The sequence below is a fragment of the Dysidea avara genome, chromosome 6 (assembly GCF_963678975.1).
Source record: "Dysidea avara chromosome 6, odDysAvar1.4, whole genome shotgun sequence".
Lineage (NCBI taxonomy): Eukaryota > Metazoa > Porifera > Demospongiae > Dictyoceratida > Dysideidae > Dysidea > Dysidea avara.
Window position 1 is genome coordinate 21,546,473 of NC_089277.1, and position 19,763 is coordinate 21,566,235.

The 19,763-nt window shown below is 40.6% G+C and overlaps 1 protein-coding gene across 1 annotated transcript in view; it reads right to left on the reverse strand.

Moving 5' to 3' along the window:
• Positions 1 to 19,763, reverse strand: part of LOC136257778 (uncharacterized) — a 91,355-nt gene that overhangs the window by 14,101 nt on the left and 57,491 nt on the right. Inside the window, exon 11 of the mRNA XM_066051084.1 lies at positions 14,932 to 15,294. Within this exon, the coding sequence (XP_065907156.1) occupies positions 14,932 to 15,294 (363 nt within the window). The remainder of the gene's footprint in view (positions 1 to 14,931; positions 15,295 to 19,763) is intronic.

The following is a 19,763-nucleotide window of genomic DNA, read 5'->3' on the forward strand; positions in this document are numbered from 1 at the left end:
CCAATCCCAAAGATTGAGGATCTGTTTGCCACACTTGCAGGGGGAAAAATTTTCAGTAAAATTGACCTCAGTCAGGCATACCAGCAACTTCCATTGGCTGATGAATCTAAACAGTACGTTGTCATAAATACACACAAAGGCCTTTTTCATTATACCCGTCTTCCCTTTGGTGTTTTGTCAGCACCAGGCATTTTTCAGTGTGTCATGGAGAATGTGTTGCAGGGTATACCAAATGTTGTAGCGTATTTAGATGACTGTTTCAGCCCGGTCTATAAGAGAAACGCACGTCTGCTTCTGCATTCCGCGCGTCGCCTGTCACGGTTGCTGCTAAAATTTATTCTAATTAATGCTCTCCAAAAAACACACGTGATCTAACAACAATATTATTAAGTAATACAATTTATCACACTCCCCATGTTTGAGAGTGACTAAAGGAGAATGATCAAACAGTTTTGTGTACTTACAAAAATCAACAAATGTTCAGTTAAACATGCTGAGTCTTCTTCTCAGCTTTCCAGCAACTGCAGCAGTTCTTCTCTTCCTTCCTGTGTTTGACACCTTATCAGGCCCAGTTTGTTCGGTAGTCTTTATCCTGAATTGTAGTCTCACAATCACTGGTCACGGCATTGTCAAAGTTCTCTGCAGAGGATACCTCAAGAGGGTAAAGATGCTTAACACTCCTACGAAGCAACAGTGGTGAACCTTCGGATTTTCCTACTCTTACCACAGCGGCACGAACTTCTCCATCCTTGCCAGTAAGCAAACTCTCTACTACTGCAACCTTCCAGAAGGCTCTCTTGGTAGAGTCATCCTTTAAAATTACAATATCTCCAAGAGAAATCTTTGAAACATTTCTACTGGGAGATCTTGCCTTCTGATTTTCCCTCAAAGAAAGTAGATATTCCTTTCGCCATTGTCTAGTGAACTGTCTTAAGAGGTGTCTCTGTGTCCGGGATTGTTTTGATAATGTTTCATTAGTGCTAATGACTTCAAAATGTGAGCAATTCAGACTGCTAGTTCATCTTCTTCCATTTATAAGGTGGGAGGGTGACAAGGTATAAGTGAGACCACTAGTGTCATCCTCAACATAAGTGAGAGGCCTAGAGTTCAATATACACTCAATTTCAATCAACATGGTGCTCAGCTGGTCAAAATTAAGAATTGATCGACCCAAGGTCTTGCGAAGAGAACGCTTGACACTACATACAAGACGTTCCCAAAAGCCCCCCCACCAGGGGGCCTTCTCCATGATGAACCTCCAAGAAATTTGATTACGAGTTAGGAACCTTTGCACTTCAGCAGACCTTGATATCTTTGTCACCTCCTTGCGAGAAGACTTGAAGGTTTTTGCATTATCAGAAATCAAGGTAGCGGGTAGACCCTAACGACCAGCAAATCTACGTAAAGCCAAAAGAAAACTCTCCACTGCCATGTCATGTGTCAATTCCAAATCTACCGCACATGTTGAGGCACATGTAAACAAGCACACATAAGCCTTCTCCTGACGATCTGACTGTTTCAAATAATTAACATAAAGGGGACCGGCAAAGTCCACCCCAACATGCAAAAAAGGAGGGTCTTCAGAGACCCTTTCTGCCGGCAAATCAGGAGGGGAACCAGTTGTGTATGGGTTTCCCTCAATTCTTCTACATACTACACATGATCGAATGAACTTGCGTATTACTTGACAGCCCTTTAACACCCAATACTTCTCCCTGAGTAAAGTGAGTGTTTGGCTCACTCCACTGTGTTTAGCTACTTCGTGTGTATGGCGTATTAATAAGGTTACAAGGGGATGTCTACATAGTAAGAGCAGTGGATTCTTACTGGATAGAGACAGTTGGGAATTGTTTACTCTTCCCCGGCATCGTAGAAGTTTATCCTTATCAAAGTAAAGTCCAAACTGTTCAAGCAGGAGAGGACGGGCTCCTACAGGTTTCAACAAATAACTCAACTCTCTTTCAAAGAAACCTTGCTGTACAGTTTGTATCTAGATATTCTCTGCCCATTTTGTTTCCTCAGCTGTCACCACTGAACTCTCTTTGTCTACACACCTGCCCTTCAAGGCATCAACAAATCTGAACACATAAGCTGTGACACACAACAAGGTTTCAATGCTGCTGTAGTGATCAACATTGATCAAGGTAGCCAGTCCAGACTGGTTAGGTACAGTAGGTGCAACTAAGGAGTGTGTGAGGTTAGGCTGTGTCTTAGCCAACTCAAAATCAGCGCTGGCTATGAAATCGATGTTAGGAGTAGTGGGTGGAATGACTTCTTCCCTTCCAATAAACTCAGGTCTGGTCCTCCAAAGAGTGGAATCAACAAGCTCTCTTGCTCCTAGACCTCTTGAACGCAGATCTGCTTGGTTCAGGATTCCTGGGCAATAATTCCAGCATTTGCTGTCAGTAAGTTTTCTTACTTCATTTACGCGACTCTGAATGTAAGGTTTCCATGTCCTTTTATTGCGAACCCAGTGTAATGCCACCATCGAATGTAAATGCAATCAAGGGTAGGTAGAGAATCAGCAACAGAAGATACAAGTCTAGATAACATCAAGACATCCAATAATTCCAAGCGAGGAATTGTTTGTTTACTGGTAGAAGCCACTCGGGTCTTGCTACAAAGTAGCCTAGTCTCAGTGTGACCATTGGGATATTTGGAGGTAAGGTAAAGAACAGCTGTGTAAGCCCTTTCGGACGCATCACTAAACCAATGAAGGAAAACTGCAATAGGGTACTGATCAACAAGAATACAGCCTCGTGGTATCTTCACCTTACTAAGTTCCTTAAAATCGCTTACCATGGTTTCCCACTGCTTTGTCAATTCAGCCGACAAGAATTCATCCCAATTCACTTGGTTAGTACAAAGACATTGAAACAGAACCTTCAAGCTGATCATGAAAGGACTTAAAAGACCTAACAGGTCAAACAAACTAGCAGTTAACCTTAAGACTGATCTTTTTGTCTTGGGAAGCTCATGGGACAACTGGATAAGACCACTGAATTCAAAGGTAAGTTCATCATTCAAGCTATTCCAATTAACCCCCAACAACTTACAAAGATCCTTTCCACTGCTAGGAGAGGGCTCATCGGTATTCTTCTGTGTAGTTTCCTTGGAAGATCCACACTCAGCTTGGCGAATAAGCCTTAACAATTCTGAGGAATTTGAATTCCATTTCCTTAGATTGAATCCTCCCCGATACATCACGTGTTTTGCAACCTTGTACAACTCAAAGGCCTCCTGCACATTCACACCTCCAGATACTAGATCATCGACGTAAATGGACTGATCTATCTTATCAACCAAATGGGGATATTCACAACAATATTTAGCTAAGTGCAAGGAAATGACAGCCCCTAAAATAGCTGGAGAGGGTCTCAAGCCAAATACAAGTTTCGTGAACCGAAACTGGATTATCTCACTGTCCACCTTGAGAGGGTCTTTCATCCACAGGAACCTCAACATGTCTCTGTCCTCCTCAGCAACACTTACCATGAGAAACACCTTCTCAATATCAGCAACCAGGGCAACTCGGTGACAACGGAATTGTATAAGCATATTAAATAGTTTTGGGATCAGGTTTGGTCCTACTTGCAAATAGTCATTCAGTGAAATGTCATCACTGGCAGAGGCAGATCCATCATAGACGATTGGCACCTTAGTGGTGCTTCGATCCTGCTTAATTACCGGGTGGTGCGGGAGGTAGTGAACATATGACATGTTAGAGTTCTCATCATCAACAGGTTCTATAATACCTAGATTGAGCCGCTCACTAATCAGACACTGATATTCCTTTAATAGGTTAGGATCTTTGATCAATCTTCTTTGCAAGTGTTTAAGCCTATTGAAACACAAATTGTAGTGTTGAGGAACCTCACTCTTCTCTCTGAGCCATGGAAGCCCAACCTCATATCTCCCATCATGAAACCTTACATTGCTAAGGAAAAGCTCTGAACTTGACTCAAGACTACATATCTCCTTGACACCCACAGATTCAGTCTCCCAAAATGACCTTACAATCTCGGTGAGACTATCAATACTGGAACCCAATTGTGTAGTTGCCATGGTTCTTTGACATACAGTTAAATGTGTCCCTACAATGGTAGGGGAATCAGAAGTCATTGCGGGCCCAGACAAAAGCCATCCCAATTTACTCTTGACAACTGTAGGGCCACCATCTGTTCGAATCACTTCTTCACCTACAAAGGTCCAATAGTAGACTGATCCAATGAGAATGTCAATACCTTCAGGTGCACTGGAGGGCGGATCCAAGTGAAAGCAACTTAGGAAAGTTGTTGAGATTGACTGCATTGGGTACAGACGAGCAGATGGTAGGAAACTGCAAGGCTTGTAATTGTACGATTTCGCCTGTGCCAGGTGCCCACAAATGGACCTTCACCAAATCTCAATTTCTGCCTTTAAAACCTGGTTCACCGAATGTGTTCAATTGTAGCTTCTCCTTCTTCAAGGGTTTGAGGTTTAGACGACTAACTAGAGTGTCAGTCACATAGGACTTTTGACTCCCTGTATCAAACAAGACACGGACATTAATAATCCTTCCAGTGTCATCGTTGAAGGCTACAGCACAAGCAGTTTGTAACAAAACTAATTTTCCCTCCCTTGTAGTGTTCGAAGTATTGGGCATAGTTCAGTGGAAGTCGAAGGTGGCTGTGGCTTGTCCCCAGCAGTCTTATCGCAAATTGACTGATGATATTTCCTGCGACAGTGTTTACACTTCTTGGTCAATTCACAATCTTTCACATGGTGTTGAGGTTTCAAGCAGTTAAAGCAACGTCCTGCTCGAAGTAGGAATTCGCGGTGGTCCCTCACTCCTGTGATGGTAGTACACATTGATGAGTAGTGGTCACCTCCACAATAAACACACTTTGATGGCTGGCTACTTCCATATAAGGAACTGGCTGTGGAATTTAAGGGACGTTGAGTGATGTTCATTTTGTGAGAGGGCATTCGAGAAATGTGAGTGGCTTCTCTAGCAGTCACCTCAGATTGAATGGTGTCTAAGAGATCTTGAATCTTCCAGACTTGGCCAGGATGATTCCGTGCCATAATCAGCTTGACCTCATTAGGTAACTTTTGCATAGTTACAGGAATCAGGAGTGCCCCGTAATGTTTCAAGTCTATTCCAAGAGAGCTTAATCCTCTCGCATGAATTGTGACACGGTCATAGAGGTGTCTTAAAGAGGAATGGCAATCTAAGTTGCAGTCTGGGAGTTTCATCAACTCCTCCATATGAGCGGATATAATCACTTGTTGGTCACCAAACCTTTCTTGCAACAGAATCATGGCAGCATTGTAATTTGCTTCAGTCGGTGTTAGTCCTTGCACCACCTTGCTAGCTGGACCATCTAGGAGAGAAGACAGATAATTGAATTTATCAACTGTGGATATTTCTGAGTTTTCATGCACAGCGGCCTTGAAGGAATCCCAGAAAGGCAACCAGTCTATAGCAGTTCCACGAAACTTAGGAAGCTGGAGTTTAGGTAAACGAGTCCATACAGCCGTCGAAGCAACAGTTGGGGGCAGGGTCGCAGCTGGCACATGAGGTGCTGGCTTCAGAAATACTTCAATCCGCCGTTTGCATTCGAATATCTTGGCGCTAATCTCTTCAGCCTCTTCAATTTCGTGTTCTATATCCTTGACATCACACAAGCCTAATATGTCGTCATCGAGCTTACACAGAACACTCAACTTAGTTTGTAATTGTTCAACAATAACCTTTAAACGACCGACCTTTTCTTCTGGAGCAGTGCCTCTCAGAGTTTCTTCAACTTCATGTACCAGTTTCATTACCACTCCCCGATTAGCACATCGGACAGCCTTCAACCTTTCCAGATTCATTGTTCTAGTCAACGACAACTACTAGAAGGAAAAGAAACAAGCGAGAAATCACTCCAATCAGTAGACGGAATACCTTTACTGGTGCCTGTCAACCCGGCGCCAAGTTTGTCTTCTTGGATATCGTGCCCCACATTGGGCACCACTTGTTTCAGCCCGGTCTATAAGAGAAACACATGTCTGCTTCTGTGTTCCGCATCTGTTCAGCACACATCACCTGTCACGTTGCCGCTTAAATTTATTCTAATTAATGCTCTCCAAAAACACAAATGATCTAGCAACAATATTATTAAGTAACACAATCTATCACAATGACATACTTCTGTCAAGTGCCAATAAATCAGATCATGTGAAATTATTTGACCAAGTTTTGGATGGGCTTGAAAAATATGGACTAAGAGCCAGAAAAGAGAAGTGTGCAATTTCTGTTACTTACCTAGGCCACAAAATTGATAGTGAAGGCTTACATCCTCTGCCGGATAAAGTTGAGGCTATTCAGAAGGCCCAACCCAGGGGCGGATCTAGGATTTATAAAAGGGGGGGGCTAACTCAAGGCACTAATCTCTTGGGCAGAGGTGTGCAAAGCACACTTCCCAGCATGCGAAGCATGCTGGAACTAGGGGGGTCTGGGGGCATGCCCCCCTAGGAAAATTTTGAAAAATAGATGCTAAAATACTGCAATTTGGAGACATTTCCACATAAAATTCATAATATTTTCTGCCTGTAGATATTTTATATACTGCCTTTAGATTATAGGTATGGCTCTCTGAAGCATTTTGCTAATGGAAAAGTTTGAGTAGGTACAGACAACCAAGTACATGATGTACCCCTCTCATAATTGCACACATGCAACACTGAATAGCTAGGTGCATGCATGTTAGAATAAGAATGTTGAAAGTGGAAAATTTTGAAATTTGAACGATACAAGATTGAATCTGAGAGCATTTCAATGGAAATTGTGTACCTGAATTAAGTATTGCCATGCATATTAACTACACAAGTAGATGAATGAAGCCCTTTAAACAGACCAATGCACTTCATTGTATGTATAGGTGTAGGCAGATTTGAAAAATTCCATAACAGAACCAACTACATGTTTCCAGTGAATGTTCTATTAGAGTAGTTAGCTGACTGCTCTATTAGAGTATCTCGATCTTGTACACCTCCAATGCTGATCCGGGTACTTGTTGCATAAACTTTAGCATAAATCCACTGATAATACCTTGGAAAGATGTTTATAAGGTGGTTTTATGAGTATTTGCATTATTAGTGATCATATAATTATGCTAAGACAAAATTTCATTATAATACTCAGCATATTGATCAAGTAAAGCCTAAATATGAAGGGGGGGGGGGGGCTTCAGCCCCCAAAGCCCCCCCCTGGATCCGCCCCTGCAACCACCAACAAATGTTCAGCAATTAAGAGTTTACTTAGGTCTATTGATGTATTATAGTAGATTTCTTCCAACTGTGTTATCCCCATTGTATCAATTGTTGCAAAAATCAGCCAAATGGAAATGGACACAAAGCATTTGTTGCTTCCAAAGAATTGTTGTTGTCATCACGTTTACTGGTTCACTTTGACCCAAAGCTCAAGCTCACTCTTGCAGTTGATGCTTCTGCCTATGGGTTAGGGGCTATGTTAGCTCACAAATATCCTAATGGCTCTGAGAGATCAATTGATTACGTATGTCGTTCTCTAAATAGTGCAGAAAAGAATTATAGTCAAATTGAAAAAGAAGGGCTTGCTTGTGTATTCAGTGTAAACAAATTCCGCTCATACTTGCTGGGACACTCATTTGAACTGGTCACAGACCATAAACCCTTGTTGTCTTTGTTTCACCAGCACAAGGCAACCTCAGCTCAAGCCTCTGCTAGAACCAGACGTTGGTCACTAACTCCATCTGCATATGAGTACACAATCGTTTTCCATGGTACCAAACAGCACAGTAATGCTGATGCCTTGAGCAGATTACCATTGTCAACGGCTCCAATGGATATGCCAATGGCACCAGAACTAGCTAGATCATTTGACAAATTCGCCAGTGACAGTTAAGGACATCCGTACCTGGACCAGACGTGATCCTATACTAGCTCAGGTTCTTCAGTATGTGGAACAAAGCTGGCCACACAATTGTCATTCAACTCTGTCAGTTTGTTCTTCTCATAAAACAGAACTCTCAGTGCTTGATGGCTGTATTTTGTGGGGTCTAGAATTGTAATGCCAGAAAATGGCTGACATGCAGTTTTACAAGAATTACACAGTACACACCCAGGCATGACAAAGATGAAAGCACTGGCTAGAATGTATGCCTGGTGGTCAGGTCTGGAAACTGATATAGAAAAATCAGTACGCTTGTGTAATGAATGTCAGCTCAGCCAATCTAATCCTCCGACAGCTCTGCTCAATCTGTGGAACTGGCTGTCACGGCCATGGGCAAGAATACACATAGATTATGCTGGACCCTTTGAAGGTCACTACTTACTTATTGTCATTGATGCTCATTCCAAATGGATTGAAGCCCTACCAGCAAAATCTCCATCTTCTAGTGTTACTGTTGAATTACTCCATTCAGTTTTTGCCCAGTTTGGACTACCTGAAACAGTTGTATCAGATAACGGCAGTCATTTTGTTAGTGAAGAATTTCAACAATTTTTGAAGTGTAATGACGTGAAGCAAGTAAACTCTGCACCTTATCACCCTTCCAGCAATGGACTGGCTGAACAAGCCATACAAATTGTGAAGAGAGGACTCAGAAAGACCACAGTTGGATCAATGAAATCCAGAATTGCTAGGGTATCGTTTGCTTACCGTACTGCTCCTCATTACACTACTGGCAGCTCACCGGCTAAGCTTCTCTTAGGAAAGCAACATCATACATGGCTTGATTTACTTAAGCCTAACACCGCCACTCAAGTTGAAAGCAAGCAGCTGAACCAGAAGATCAGTCATGACAATTCAGTACAACCTAAACAGTTTGAAAAGGGTCAGTCAGTTTTAGTCCGTGTCTATGGTCAACAATACAAGTGGACACATGGCACAATCCTTAGATCTACTGGTCCAGTGTCTTACATAGTAAGGTTATCCAATGGTCTTACTTGGCGACGTCATCATGATCAACTTAAAAGTTGCCCAGAAACTAAATCTGTATCACCAAATAAGTTACCTGAAACTGTTCCTCAAGACCTTCTTACTGCCCCATCAGGATATACTTCCACAGAACTTACAGGCCCTGTGTCCTCACAAAGTTCGGTCTCTCCAACACCTGTTTCAATTCGACGTTACCAGGAGAGAACAAGGAAACCTCTGCGGAAGTATTCATCGTATCCATATACTAACACTTAATTTAATCATTGTTGTTGCTTGTACTTTTATTTCTGTACCTTACTTTAAATTAAGTGTTGCATTTTAGGGGGAGAGAATGTGTCATATATACACATGCGCATGTATATTCTTAAGTGCTGTATTTTGATTGATTGTTTTGCTGTATGGCCATTGTAGGGATGGTTGCTGTATGCTGTATGATTCTGCTTTTACTTTGATTAATAATCTTCATCACGATACTACAGATGCTGACAGCAACAAATTTCCAGTAGGTGTGTCACGGATAAATGGCTGGCTTCTCCGAGTCCACTGGTAGCCACAGTGGGAACACTCCTGAGTAACAACAATACAAGTTCCCTTCTTGTCTGAAATCCTACCAATGCATGATAAATGGCATGATCTACATTGGGTGAATAGGCTTAACAGGTGAGAATAAAATACTAAGTATTTGATTTCATTCTGTTGAGACATTTCAGTGTCATCTCTAGAGTGTTAATTAGTACAAGATGTAATAACATGTTGAAATCATGTCATTAAACAGGCTTACTTTATGGTGTAATCCTCTTGGCTAAGGCAGAATGAAGTGTCCAGGTCAACATCAGTAAAAGAATCATCTGGACACATTGTAGTGGACTGGAGATCTGGTTCGATTCCTGTGTGTTGTACTGGTGATGGCTCATGTGAAATGAATTGTAAAGGCGGAGCATCAATCAGATTACATTGTATTTCTACTGATTTCTGTTTTGGGTGGGCTAATGTTCCTGATTAAATGGCACAATGGTAAGGTCACACTTGAAACACACACATGCACGTACCTTTGTTCTTTGTTTTATTTTTATAGACGCTTGTGTTTCAACAGACTTCATCTCAAGATGTGCTTGAACATGTGTTCCCCGCCTGTAGTTGAGGGGACAAGTATATCCATTTCTTCAGGGAATCTTCATCCATGGCAGAAATTGTAGAGGGCACATCTTCTTCCGTTGGAGCACTTGTAGAGAGGACATCTGCTATTATCTATTATTATAATAATTATATTATATGTAAATGTTATTGAAATTTTATTACATCAAGTTGTTATAGCTTACAGACTTCTGTTGACGCTTTTCAAAAGCTGGTCTTGGTGCCTTGCTTGTACTTCCAGGTGGCTCAAACCTATCGATTGACCTTGGAAATATAGTGGGAATAGCATCTGGCTTCAGGCGCTTGGCTGCTGGCAATCCCATTTGATCTACCTTCAGTATCAAAGCAACTGGTTTCAAAATGCTTGGAGCATAATACTGAAGTCGAAGTTGGGCCTTCCCAGTCACTCCTTTGCTTTTTCACTGCACTGGTCCACTTTCTTTGTAACCCTTCATCTTTTGGAAACGCATGAAAACTGCAGCCTTTCCCACTCTCGAATCCTCTAGCAGCATTACAACCAGCTACTATACAACGGGTGGGCATATTTCTTCGTTGAATAATTAAGACTACGGTAGTGTGTCGTGCGGCTAAAAGAAGCCGGCGTGCAACACCTGTGAGTATATTAACAAGAAGCACGAAAATGCTATTTTTGCACCTCCGTAGCTCTGTGCTGCCTTGATGAAACAATACGATTTTTACTGTGCGCACGTCCGCCAACTTCAGTACCCCACGTACCAAATTTGAGCGAAATCGCTTAAGGAGTTCTAGAGATATGCGACTTCAAAAATTGGCTTAGTTTCTTCGGGGTTTTTTTCTTATTTTCTTCCTCCTTTCGAACACTTACAAAAACTGCTATAAAACGCGAACACTATATCCGATTGCCTTGGAATTTGGCACACAGAAGGGGGTATAACGGCGCATCTCGGCACCAACTTTGGCTGGAATCAAGACACACGGTGGTGTGTCGTGCGGCCCAAGAAGCCGGCGCGCAACACCCGTGAGTATATTGACAGGAAGAAAGAAAATGCAATTTTCGCAACTCCGTAGCTCTGTGCTGCCTTGATGAAACAAGACAATTTTTGCTGTGGACATGCCCTCCAACTTCAGCACTCCACATTCCAAATTTAAGCGAAATCGCTTCAAGCATTCCCGAGATATGCGACTTCAAAAATTGGCTTAGTTTCTTCGATTTTTTTCTTCTTATTTTTCTTCCTCTTGTCGCACACTTACAAAAACTGCTATAAAACGCGAACGCCATATCGAAATGCCATATCCGATTACCTTGAAAGTTTTTTTTTTTTTTTTTTTACCTGGGCTTGATGGACTGCCTTTGCCTACCACCCCCAGCACATAAATGGCCTGTGCTGGACAAACCGGGACTTTCTTAGTCCACGGCAAACTGAGACTCTGCCCGAATCAGCTCCACAATTGGGGGAGTCTTAACATAGTGACCGATGGATGAGCGGGCTCCGCGGATGCATTGTATGGAGGACCGCAAGAGAGAAAAAGATAGACAACACCTTAACCACCCCATGACAACAGAGTAATCATCGCCCCACTTGTTTGAAAGTTGATGAGCCAAGCGTTGATAAAAAACAGAAGCCTCATGAGCCAGACCACCAGAGGCAGACATTACCAGGGGGGTAAAAGAGGCATGCTCCTCCTCACGAATTCTCTGAGCATACGCACGTTTCTTAATGTTCTCGTGCCTCCGATAACAGGAGGCCAGTGATGAGGACGCATTAGAAGCAGCCAGAGGGTTGAACACCCGCACATCCACAAAACATCTTTCACAATTACCTTGAAAGTTGGCACACAGAAGGGGGTATAAAGGCGCATCTCGGTACCAACTTTGGCTGGAATATGATAAACAGGCAAAGAGTTATGAGCGATTATTCACGAAAAATAACACCTATATGTTGTCACGCCTACAGGGTAAACCGCGTATGAGAAGAAACTGAAACTCGGTGGGTGAATAGGTTAACTATTGAACCTCAAACCTTTTGTGGTGTGAAAGAAATCGAGCTAAAAACCAGGAAGATACAACGAAAAAACCAACAGTGTGTATCAATTACGAAATCTAGATTAGCTAATAAAAAACGACTACTTGTCACGCCTACCAGACAAACCGCTTGGGGTAATGCTTTGAAAATCACTGTACAGATGGCGTAATCATCTTAGAAAGGCTCTTCAATGGTGTATAAGAATTAGACTTAAAGCCACGGAGTTATAACACGAAATCCAACTTGGTGTAGCAAGTGAAAGATCGAGATACTCTAATAGAGCAGTCACCCTAATAGAGCAGTCACCCTAAAGAGAATTCAAAAGATCAGCTAGAAAGAAGTAGCCTGTATAGAGATCAGTTAGAAACAAGTCACCCTGTAGAGAGATCAGCTAGAAAACATTCACCCTGTAGAAAGATCAGCTAGAAGAAGTTACCTTGTAGGGAGTTCAACTACGGAAAGAGATAGTTCAGCTAGAAGAAATCACCTTGTAGAGTTCAGCTACGAACAAATCGCCCTGTAAAGTGATCAGCTAGAAGAAGTTTCCTCAGCTACAAACAAATCACCCTGTAGAAAGATCAGCTAGAAGAAGTAACCTTGTAAAGAGTTCAGTGCAAAGAAATCACCATGTAGAGAGTTCAGCTACAAACTAGTGACTTTGTAGAGACATCAGCTAGTAGAAGTTACCTTGTAGAGAGTTCAGCTACAAACAAATCACCCTGTAGAGAGATCAGCTAGAATAAGTTACCTTGTAGATAGTTCAGCTACAAACAAATCACCCTGTAGAGAGATCAGCTAGAAGAAGTTACCTTGTAGATAGTTCAGCTACAAACAAATCACCCTGTAGAAAGATCAGCTAGAAGAAGTCACCTTGTAGATAGTTCAGCTACAAAGAAACCATTCTGTAAAGAGCTCAGCTGCTAACAAATCACCTGTACAGAATTCAGCTACAAACAAATCACCCTGTAGAGAGATCAGCTAGAAGAAGTCACCTTGTAGAGAGTTCAGCTACAAACAAATCACCCTGTAGAAAGGTCAGCTAGAAGAAGTCACCTTGAAGAGAGTTCGGCTACAAAGAAACCATCATAATATTATAGAGAGTTCAGCTACAAACAAGTTACCCTGTAGAGACATCAGCTAGAAGAAGTCACCTTGTAGAGTGTTCAGTTACAAAGAAACCATGCACCATGTAGATAATTATGTAATAAATCTACGTAATATATATAATTTGTACATTTACTGATAAAATTTAAAATATTTAAAGCATTTAACATCTGCTTCATATTTTCTTCTTCCTGTGGTAAAGAAAAAAGATAGGTTTAAAAAGTCCCAAAGCCAGCCTATTGGGGTATACAAATACAAAAAGAAATGAAATCTAGTCCAAAACAGCCAAGCTATAAAAAAGAGTGCAGCCCTCAAAAAGGCTATGGTGAAAAAAGATGTGAAATCCAAGGTGGCGGCCAAGAAATGGCTGTGATTGTAGGTTGATGGTAAAAATTTTAATAACGACAATTCAGGTAAATTTTGTGCCAATTGACCAAGCGGCACCAAAATTCACCTGAATTGTCGTTATTAAAATTTTTACCATTAACCTACCATCACAGCCATTTCTTGGTTGGATTTCACATCTTTTTTCACCATAGCCTTTTTGAGGGTCGTACTTTTTTTTTACAGCTTGGCTGTTTTGGATTAGATTAATTAAACAGCTGCAAACCACTTTTACAAATGTAATTCTGGCAGCTGTCAGCTGTAGTTGTGTATTTATACTTGTAGCAATGTAGCTACTTACATGCACTCTCATGTGTTTCAGCTTGTACGGGTGTTCACCAGATCTGATGATAACAGTATATGATGCGGCTTCCGAAATGAAACCACAAAGTGTAGCCACAAGTGACTTAGCTAAACTAGGACTGTGATTATTAGCCAAACCATGTTAGAAACTTAAAAACTAATAGTACCACATGTTTTTAGCAACAATATACTACAATGAAAAGTTTTCACTGCAGTTGACCTTTAAAAGCTCAAGATACCCTAAATTGAATCCCTAGTAATGTTAAAATTAGATGGTGTGACCTTGTGCACTTGCCAATATGCAGTACCATCACAATGAGTGGTTGTGGTGGTCATCATCTAACCAATATGAACAGCAAAGATAGCCAGCAATATTCATGACATACATATACATGTATGTACTTAAGCGTGGGTGGATCATAGGCACTGCCATAAGCCTAGTGATCATTCATCTCCCCACATGCACTACTGAGTGTATAATTTGCTGGGTACCAATGGCAGACCCTGCTCTTGAGTAGACTAATCTCTTGCACCTGAGTTATAACCGCTTAAATACAGGTATATATGCACATGCATGCAAAGAAACAAACATATAGGGTTTCTCGCACACAAAGACACCCACACACACTCATACACACACATGTGCATGCATGTACACACAACTCATACTAGCACATGCATGCACAAAAACACACACTCTCTCTCTCACACACACACACACACGCACGCACACACGCATGCACACACACACACACACTCAAACACGCATACACTCAAACATACATACACAGACACACACACACTCAAACATGCACACACTCAAACATGCACACACTCAAACACACACACACACACACACACTCAAACACGCATACACTCAAACATACATACACAGACACATACACAGACACACACCCAGTTACACTCACAAATGTATTTAAAAGTGTGTTAAGGTGTGTGTGTGTGTGTGTGTGTGTGCGTGCGTGCGTGCGTGCGTGCGTGCGTGCGTGCGTGCGTGCGTGCGTGCGTGCGTGTGTGTCTACATGGATTACTAACCAGCACATTCAGGAACTTCAGACCAGAGAGCAAGATTATCATCTGTTACATCACATTGCTGAACTGGATTAGGTGAAGTGGCATAAAATCCTGGAGAACAAGTGATTCTGCAAACAGTACGCAGTCTTGTGCCACAAGGAAGAATGATACTACCATTCTTTGGATTGCCCAGCATTTCACAGTGTAAGGTTTCACAAGAGGATAGATTTCCAGACCACTTACTGTTACTTAGACATGTGCGTTCCATTGGACCAACTAAGCTATATCCATGATCACACTCAAAAGTGCAAATAACCCCAGTGATTTGAGGCCCACTGCAATTGTAAAATCCATTCCTTATCATCAAACTTGGACAAGGTTGACCTACATGCACAAAATACAGTATATTAGTAAAATTATACAGTACACATGGTGATAGAAAATAATACATGATATATACAAATGTTTTGACTTTAAGTGGCTTTATCCCTCTAAAGGTTGTATGGTGTACCAAAACTTGAATTTTCATCTGCCTGCCAGCTTTACCACAGTCACAAGGCTGAAGGCCAAACCAAGCAGTACATGACCACTATCTTACACCACAATACCAAATACACCAGTGGCATGCATATGCCTTTTGAGGTTCCTACACTTACCAATAACGAAAACCACATATTTTACTCCTTGTTTTAATCTGTATACAACTATTCTCAATATATTGCCATTTACATTACGCATGCCTCAATATCATTGATAATAGATATCTAATCCAAAACAGCCAAGCTGTAAAAAAGGTGCGGCCCCAAAAAAACTATGGTGAAAAAGATGTGAAATCCAAGTTGGATGCTAAGAAATGGCAGTGATGATATTGGTAGGTAAATGGCAAAAAAATTTAATAACGACAATTCAGATGAATTCGTACTGCCTTTTCCAAGTTTCACTAGAACTCGGCAACAAATTCATTTGAATTGTCATTATTAATTTTTTTGTTTGCTATTTACCTACCATCACAGCCATTTCTTGGCCACCACCTTGGGTTTCACATCTTTTTTCACCATGGCTTTTTGGGGGCTGCATCCTTTTATACAGCTTGGCTGTTTTAGATTAGATAAAACTTCTTTTGTATTTGTGTACTCCAAAGCAGGCCATAGGCCAGCTTTGGGGACTCTTTTTATCTGTCTTTTTCTTTACTACAGGAAGGAGAAATGGGATGCAAAGGATTAATATTAGACATACATTTTCTATAGTTATAGAATTATATAATGAACTTTTCTCAACAGGCCAACCAGTGGCGTATCTAGACTTTCTCTATTGGTAGAGCACAGCTAGTACGTATATGCTGCCCATCTGGGGGATTGGGGGCATGTCCCTGAGAAATTGTTTGAATTTCAAAAGTTGCAAAATAGCATCTGAGGCCATTTCAACTATGTTTTTAGATTTTCATGAAGTAGTTTATTTAATACTATAAATTTAACCTGTTCAGATTGTAGCTACAGTAACAGAACAAAACAACACTAGCTACACCTATACATACGATGATTATAAACTACAAGAACACCAGGAAGACACATCCTTAATTGTTAATCAATTATCACCAACAACAGGTTAGTTAATCACGTGTTCAGTTAGTGGGCGTTACTTAGAATCATCGTAGTTATTGCAGCTTCGTGACAGTTCAATACTAATAATTTGGTGAACAGTTTAGTATAGAATAAGCTTCACTTGTTAGATAATGCAATGACCCATATGAAAAGCTGGTGATAGTGAGTTTCATAGTCTTCAGTTTGGTAGGGCACCAGCCAAACTTAGCAGGGCCTATGCCCTACAAAGCACTGCTGTAGATACGCCACTGAGGCCAACAGTATTATAACTATACAGCTTGTTACAATTTTGGACAATTAATTAATCCTTGTTACAAACTACTATGTAATTACAGGGACGGATCCAGGAGCTGGCAAGGGGAGGGACACAAACAGCCTAAGGCCACTCCAATTGGTAATTATGTTTCTGGTCCTCTGCCCACATCCTTTTTTGGAGAATGTGAAATTTCAGAAATGCAAATGCCCTCATCAGCCTTTTGAAAAACCTGGATTTCAGAAACAAATATTGGGCTGCAACAAGTATGCTAAATCTAACTATCTAAGTGTATTTTATCAGTAAAAACCTGCAAGAAATGGGCAGAGTTCATAGTACGGATCGATATACTCTAATAGAACAGTCAGTAAATCACAAAATACTCTATCTGAGCAGTCACTTCATTGTTGCTTTGTTGCTGAATTCCGCCTGACCACACCTAAAACTGATTTTCAGAGGACCAGAAACATAATTACCAATTGGAATGGCCCAAGTTGTAGGTGGCTGGAGAGAGCCAGATTCTCTTGTTAGTTGCTACATTTTTGAAGCAGCCAATAATCACCTCTTAGCAGTGTCTCGCTGTTGATTTTTGTCATTTTGGATGGTTGTGAAGTATTAAAAGCTGTTTTAAAGGCTCTGAATGTCTCAAACAACATCAACACGATGATTATTTTTAGAGGCGTTTAGTACATACGAAGGTGCTTCACAGCTAATTTGACTTTGGTTCACTTTGGTTTCAGGTGAATTTGTAATAAATGGTAGTAAAATGTGTGATTTATTTGCAGCTGAACTCTTTACAGGGTGATTTGTTTGTAGTTAAAGTCTCTACTGGATTGACTTGCTCATAAGTAAACTTTCTACAGGATGATTTGTTTACAGCTGAACTCTCTACAGAGTAACTTATTTGTAGCTGAACACCCTACTGCATGGGTGTCTTGTTCATAGCTAAACTATATGCTGGGTGACTTACTTGTAGCTGAACTTTCAACAGGGTGATTTGTTTCTAGATGAATTCTCTACAATGTGACTTTCGTATACCTGTACTCTCTAAATCTATATAGAGGGTGATTTGTTTTTAGCTGAACTCTCCACAGGGTAACTAGTTGGTAGCTGAACTCTCTACAGTGAGACTTTCTGTAGCTTAACTCTCTACTAGGTGACTTGTTTGTAGCTGAATTCTCTACAGGTGATTTGCTTGTAGCTGAATTCTCTACTCAATGACTTGCTTGTAAGTGAAAGTGAAGGATGGTTTGAACTCTCTCCTGGGTAATTTATTTATAGCTGAACTTTCTACAGGGTGATTTGTTTGTAGATGAATTCTCTACAATGTGTGTAGCTGAACTCTCTAGATCTAGAGGGAGATTTGTTTGTAGCTAATATCTCTACAGGGTGATTAGTTTGTAGCTGAACTCTCTACAGCATGACTTGTTTGTAGCTAAATTCTCTACTCAATGACTTGCTTGTAAGTGAAAGTGAAGGATGGTTTGAACTCTCTCCTGGGTAATTTATTTATAGCTGAACTTTCTACAGGGTGATTTGTTTGTAGATGAATTCTCTACAATGTGTGTAGCTGAACTCTCTAGATCTAGAGGGAGATTTGTTTGTAGCTAATATCTCTACAGGGTGATTAGTTTGTAGCTGAACTCTCTACAGCGTGACTTGTTTGTAGCTGAATTCTCTACTCAATGACTTGCTTGTAAGTGAAAGTGAAGGATGGTTTGTTTATAGTTGAACTCTTTCCTAGGTAATTTATTTATAGCTGAACTTTCTACAGGGTGATTTGTTTGTAGATGAATTCTCTACTGTGTGACTTGTTTCTCTAGAGGGTGATTTGTTTGTAGCTGAACTCTCTACAGGGTGACTTGTTTGTAGCCGAACTCTATACTGTGTGACTTGTTTCTCTAGAGGGTGATTTGTTTGTAGCTGAACTCTCTACTGGGTGACCTGTTTGGAGCTGAACTCTCTACTACACTGTAGATGACCTGTTTTTTAAAAGTAACTAGTTACATATTACATAATACTTGCAACTGAACTATTTAGTTACAGTTACATATTACCCATAAAAAAAGTAACTATAATAATATTACATATTATATTACTTTGTGTCCACAGCCTTAAGCTGTCACGTGTGAAACTACCACCTTATCACGTGACATAATTGCGATGTTGACCAATGTGCAAACCTTGGTTATAAGTAAGAAGCTGGTGAATAAGCTTCGTTCAGTAGACTTCATAACTTCATTGTGGCTAGGCGCTACTCAGTGGATTACTAACGAGATTAGTAATTTCGTTACTTGTAGTAATAATATTACGTAATATTAAATTTGTTACTGTAACTATATTACTTAGGTAATGCGTTACATTTGTATGTAAAGTAACTTGAGTTATATTACCTGTTTTTATAGCGTATTTCGTTATATTACTTAATCTAATCCAAAACAGCCAAGCTGTAAAAAAAGTGTGCGGCCCTCAGAAAGGCTATGGTGAAAAAAGATGTGAAATCCAAGGTGGCGGCCAAGAAATGGCTGTGATGGTAGGTTAATGGTAAAAATATTAATAACGACAATTCAGGTGAATTTTTGTGCTGCTTCACAAAATTTACCTAAATTGTCATTATTAAAATTTTTACCATTAACCTACCATCACAGCCATTTCTTGGCCACCACCTTGGATTTCACATCTTTTTTCACCATAGCCTTTCTGAGGGCCGCACACTTTTTTTACAGCTTGGCTGTTTTGGATTAGATTTCATTTCTTTTTGTATTTGTATACCTCAAAGCCGGCCTATGGCCAGCTTTGGGACTTTTTTAACCTAGGTTTTTTTTTTTTTACCACAGGAAGAAGAAAAGATGAAGTAGATGTACTTTAAATATTTTATCAGTAAATGTACAAATTATATATATATAATACATATGTGACCGGATTTGTGAAAAGGGGTCTTCCACACACATCCAATTTGCCAACTTTGACAATTGATAACTTCAGATTGGAACGAGCTA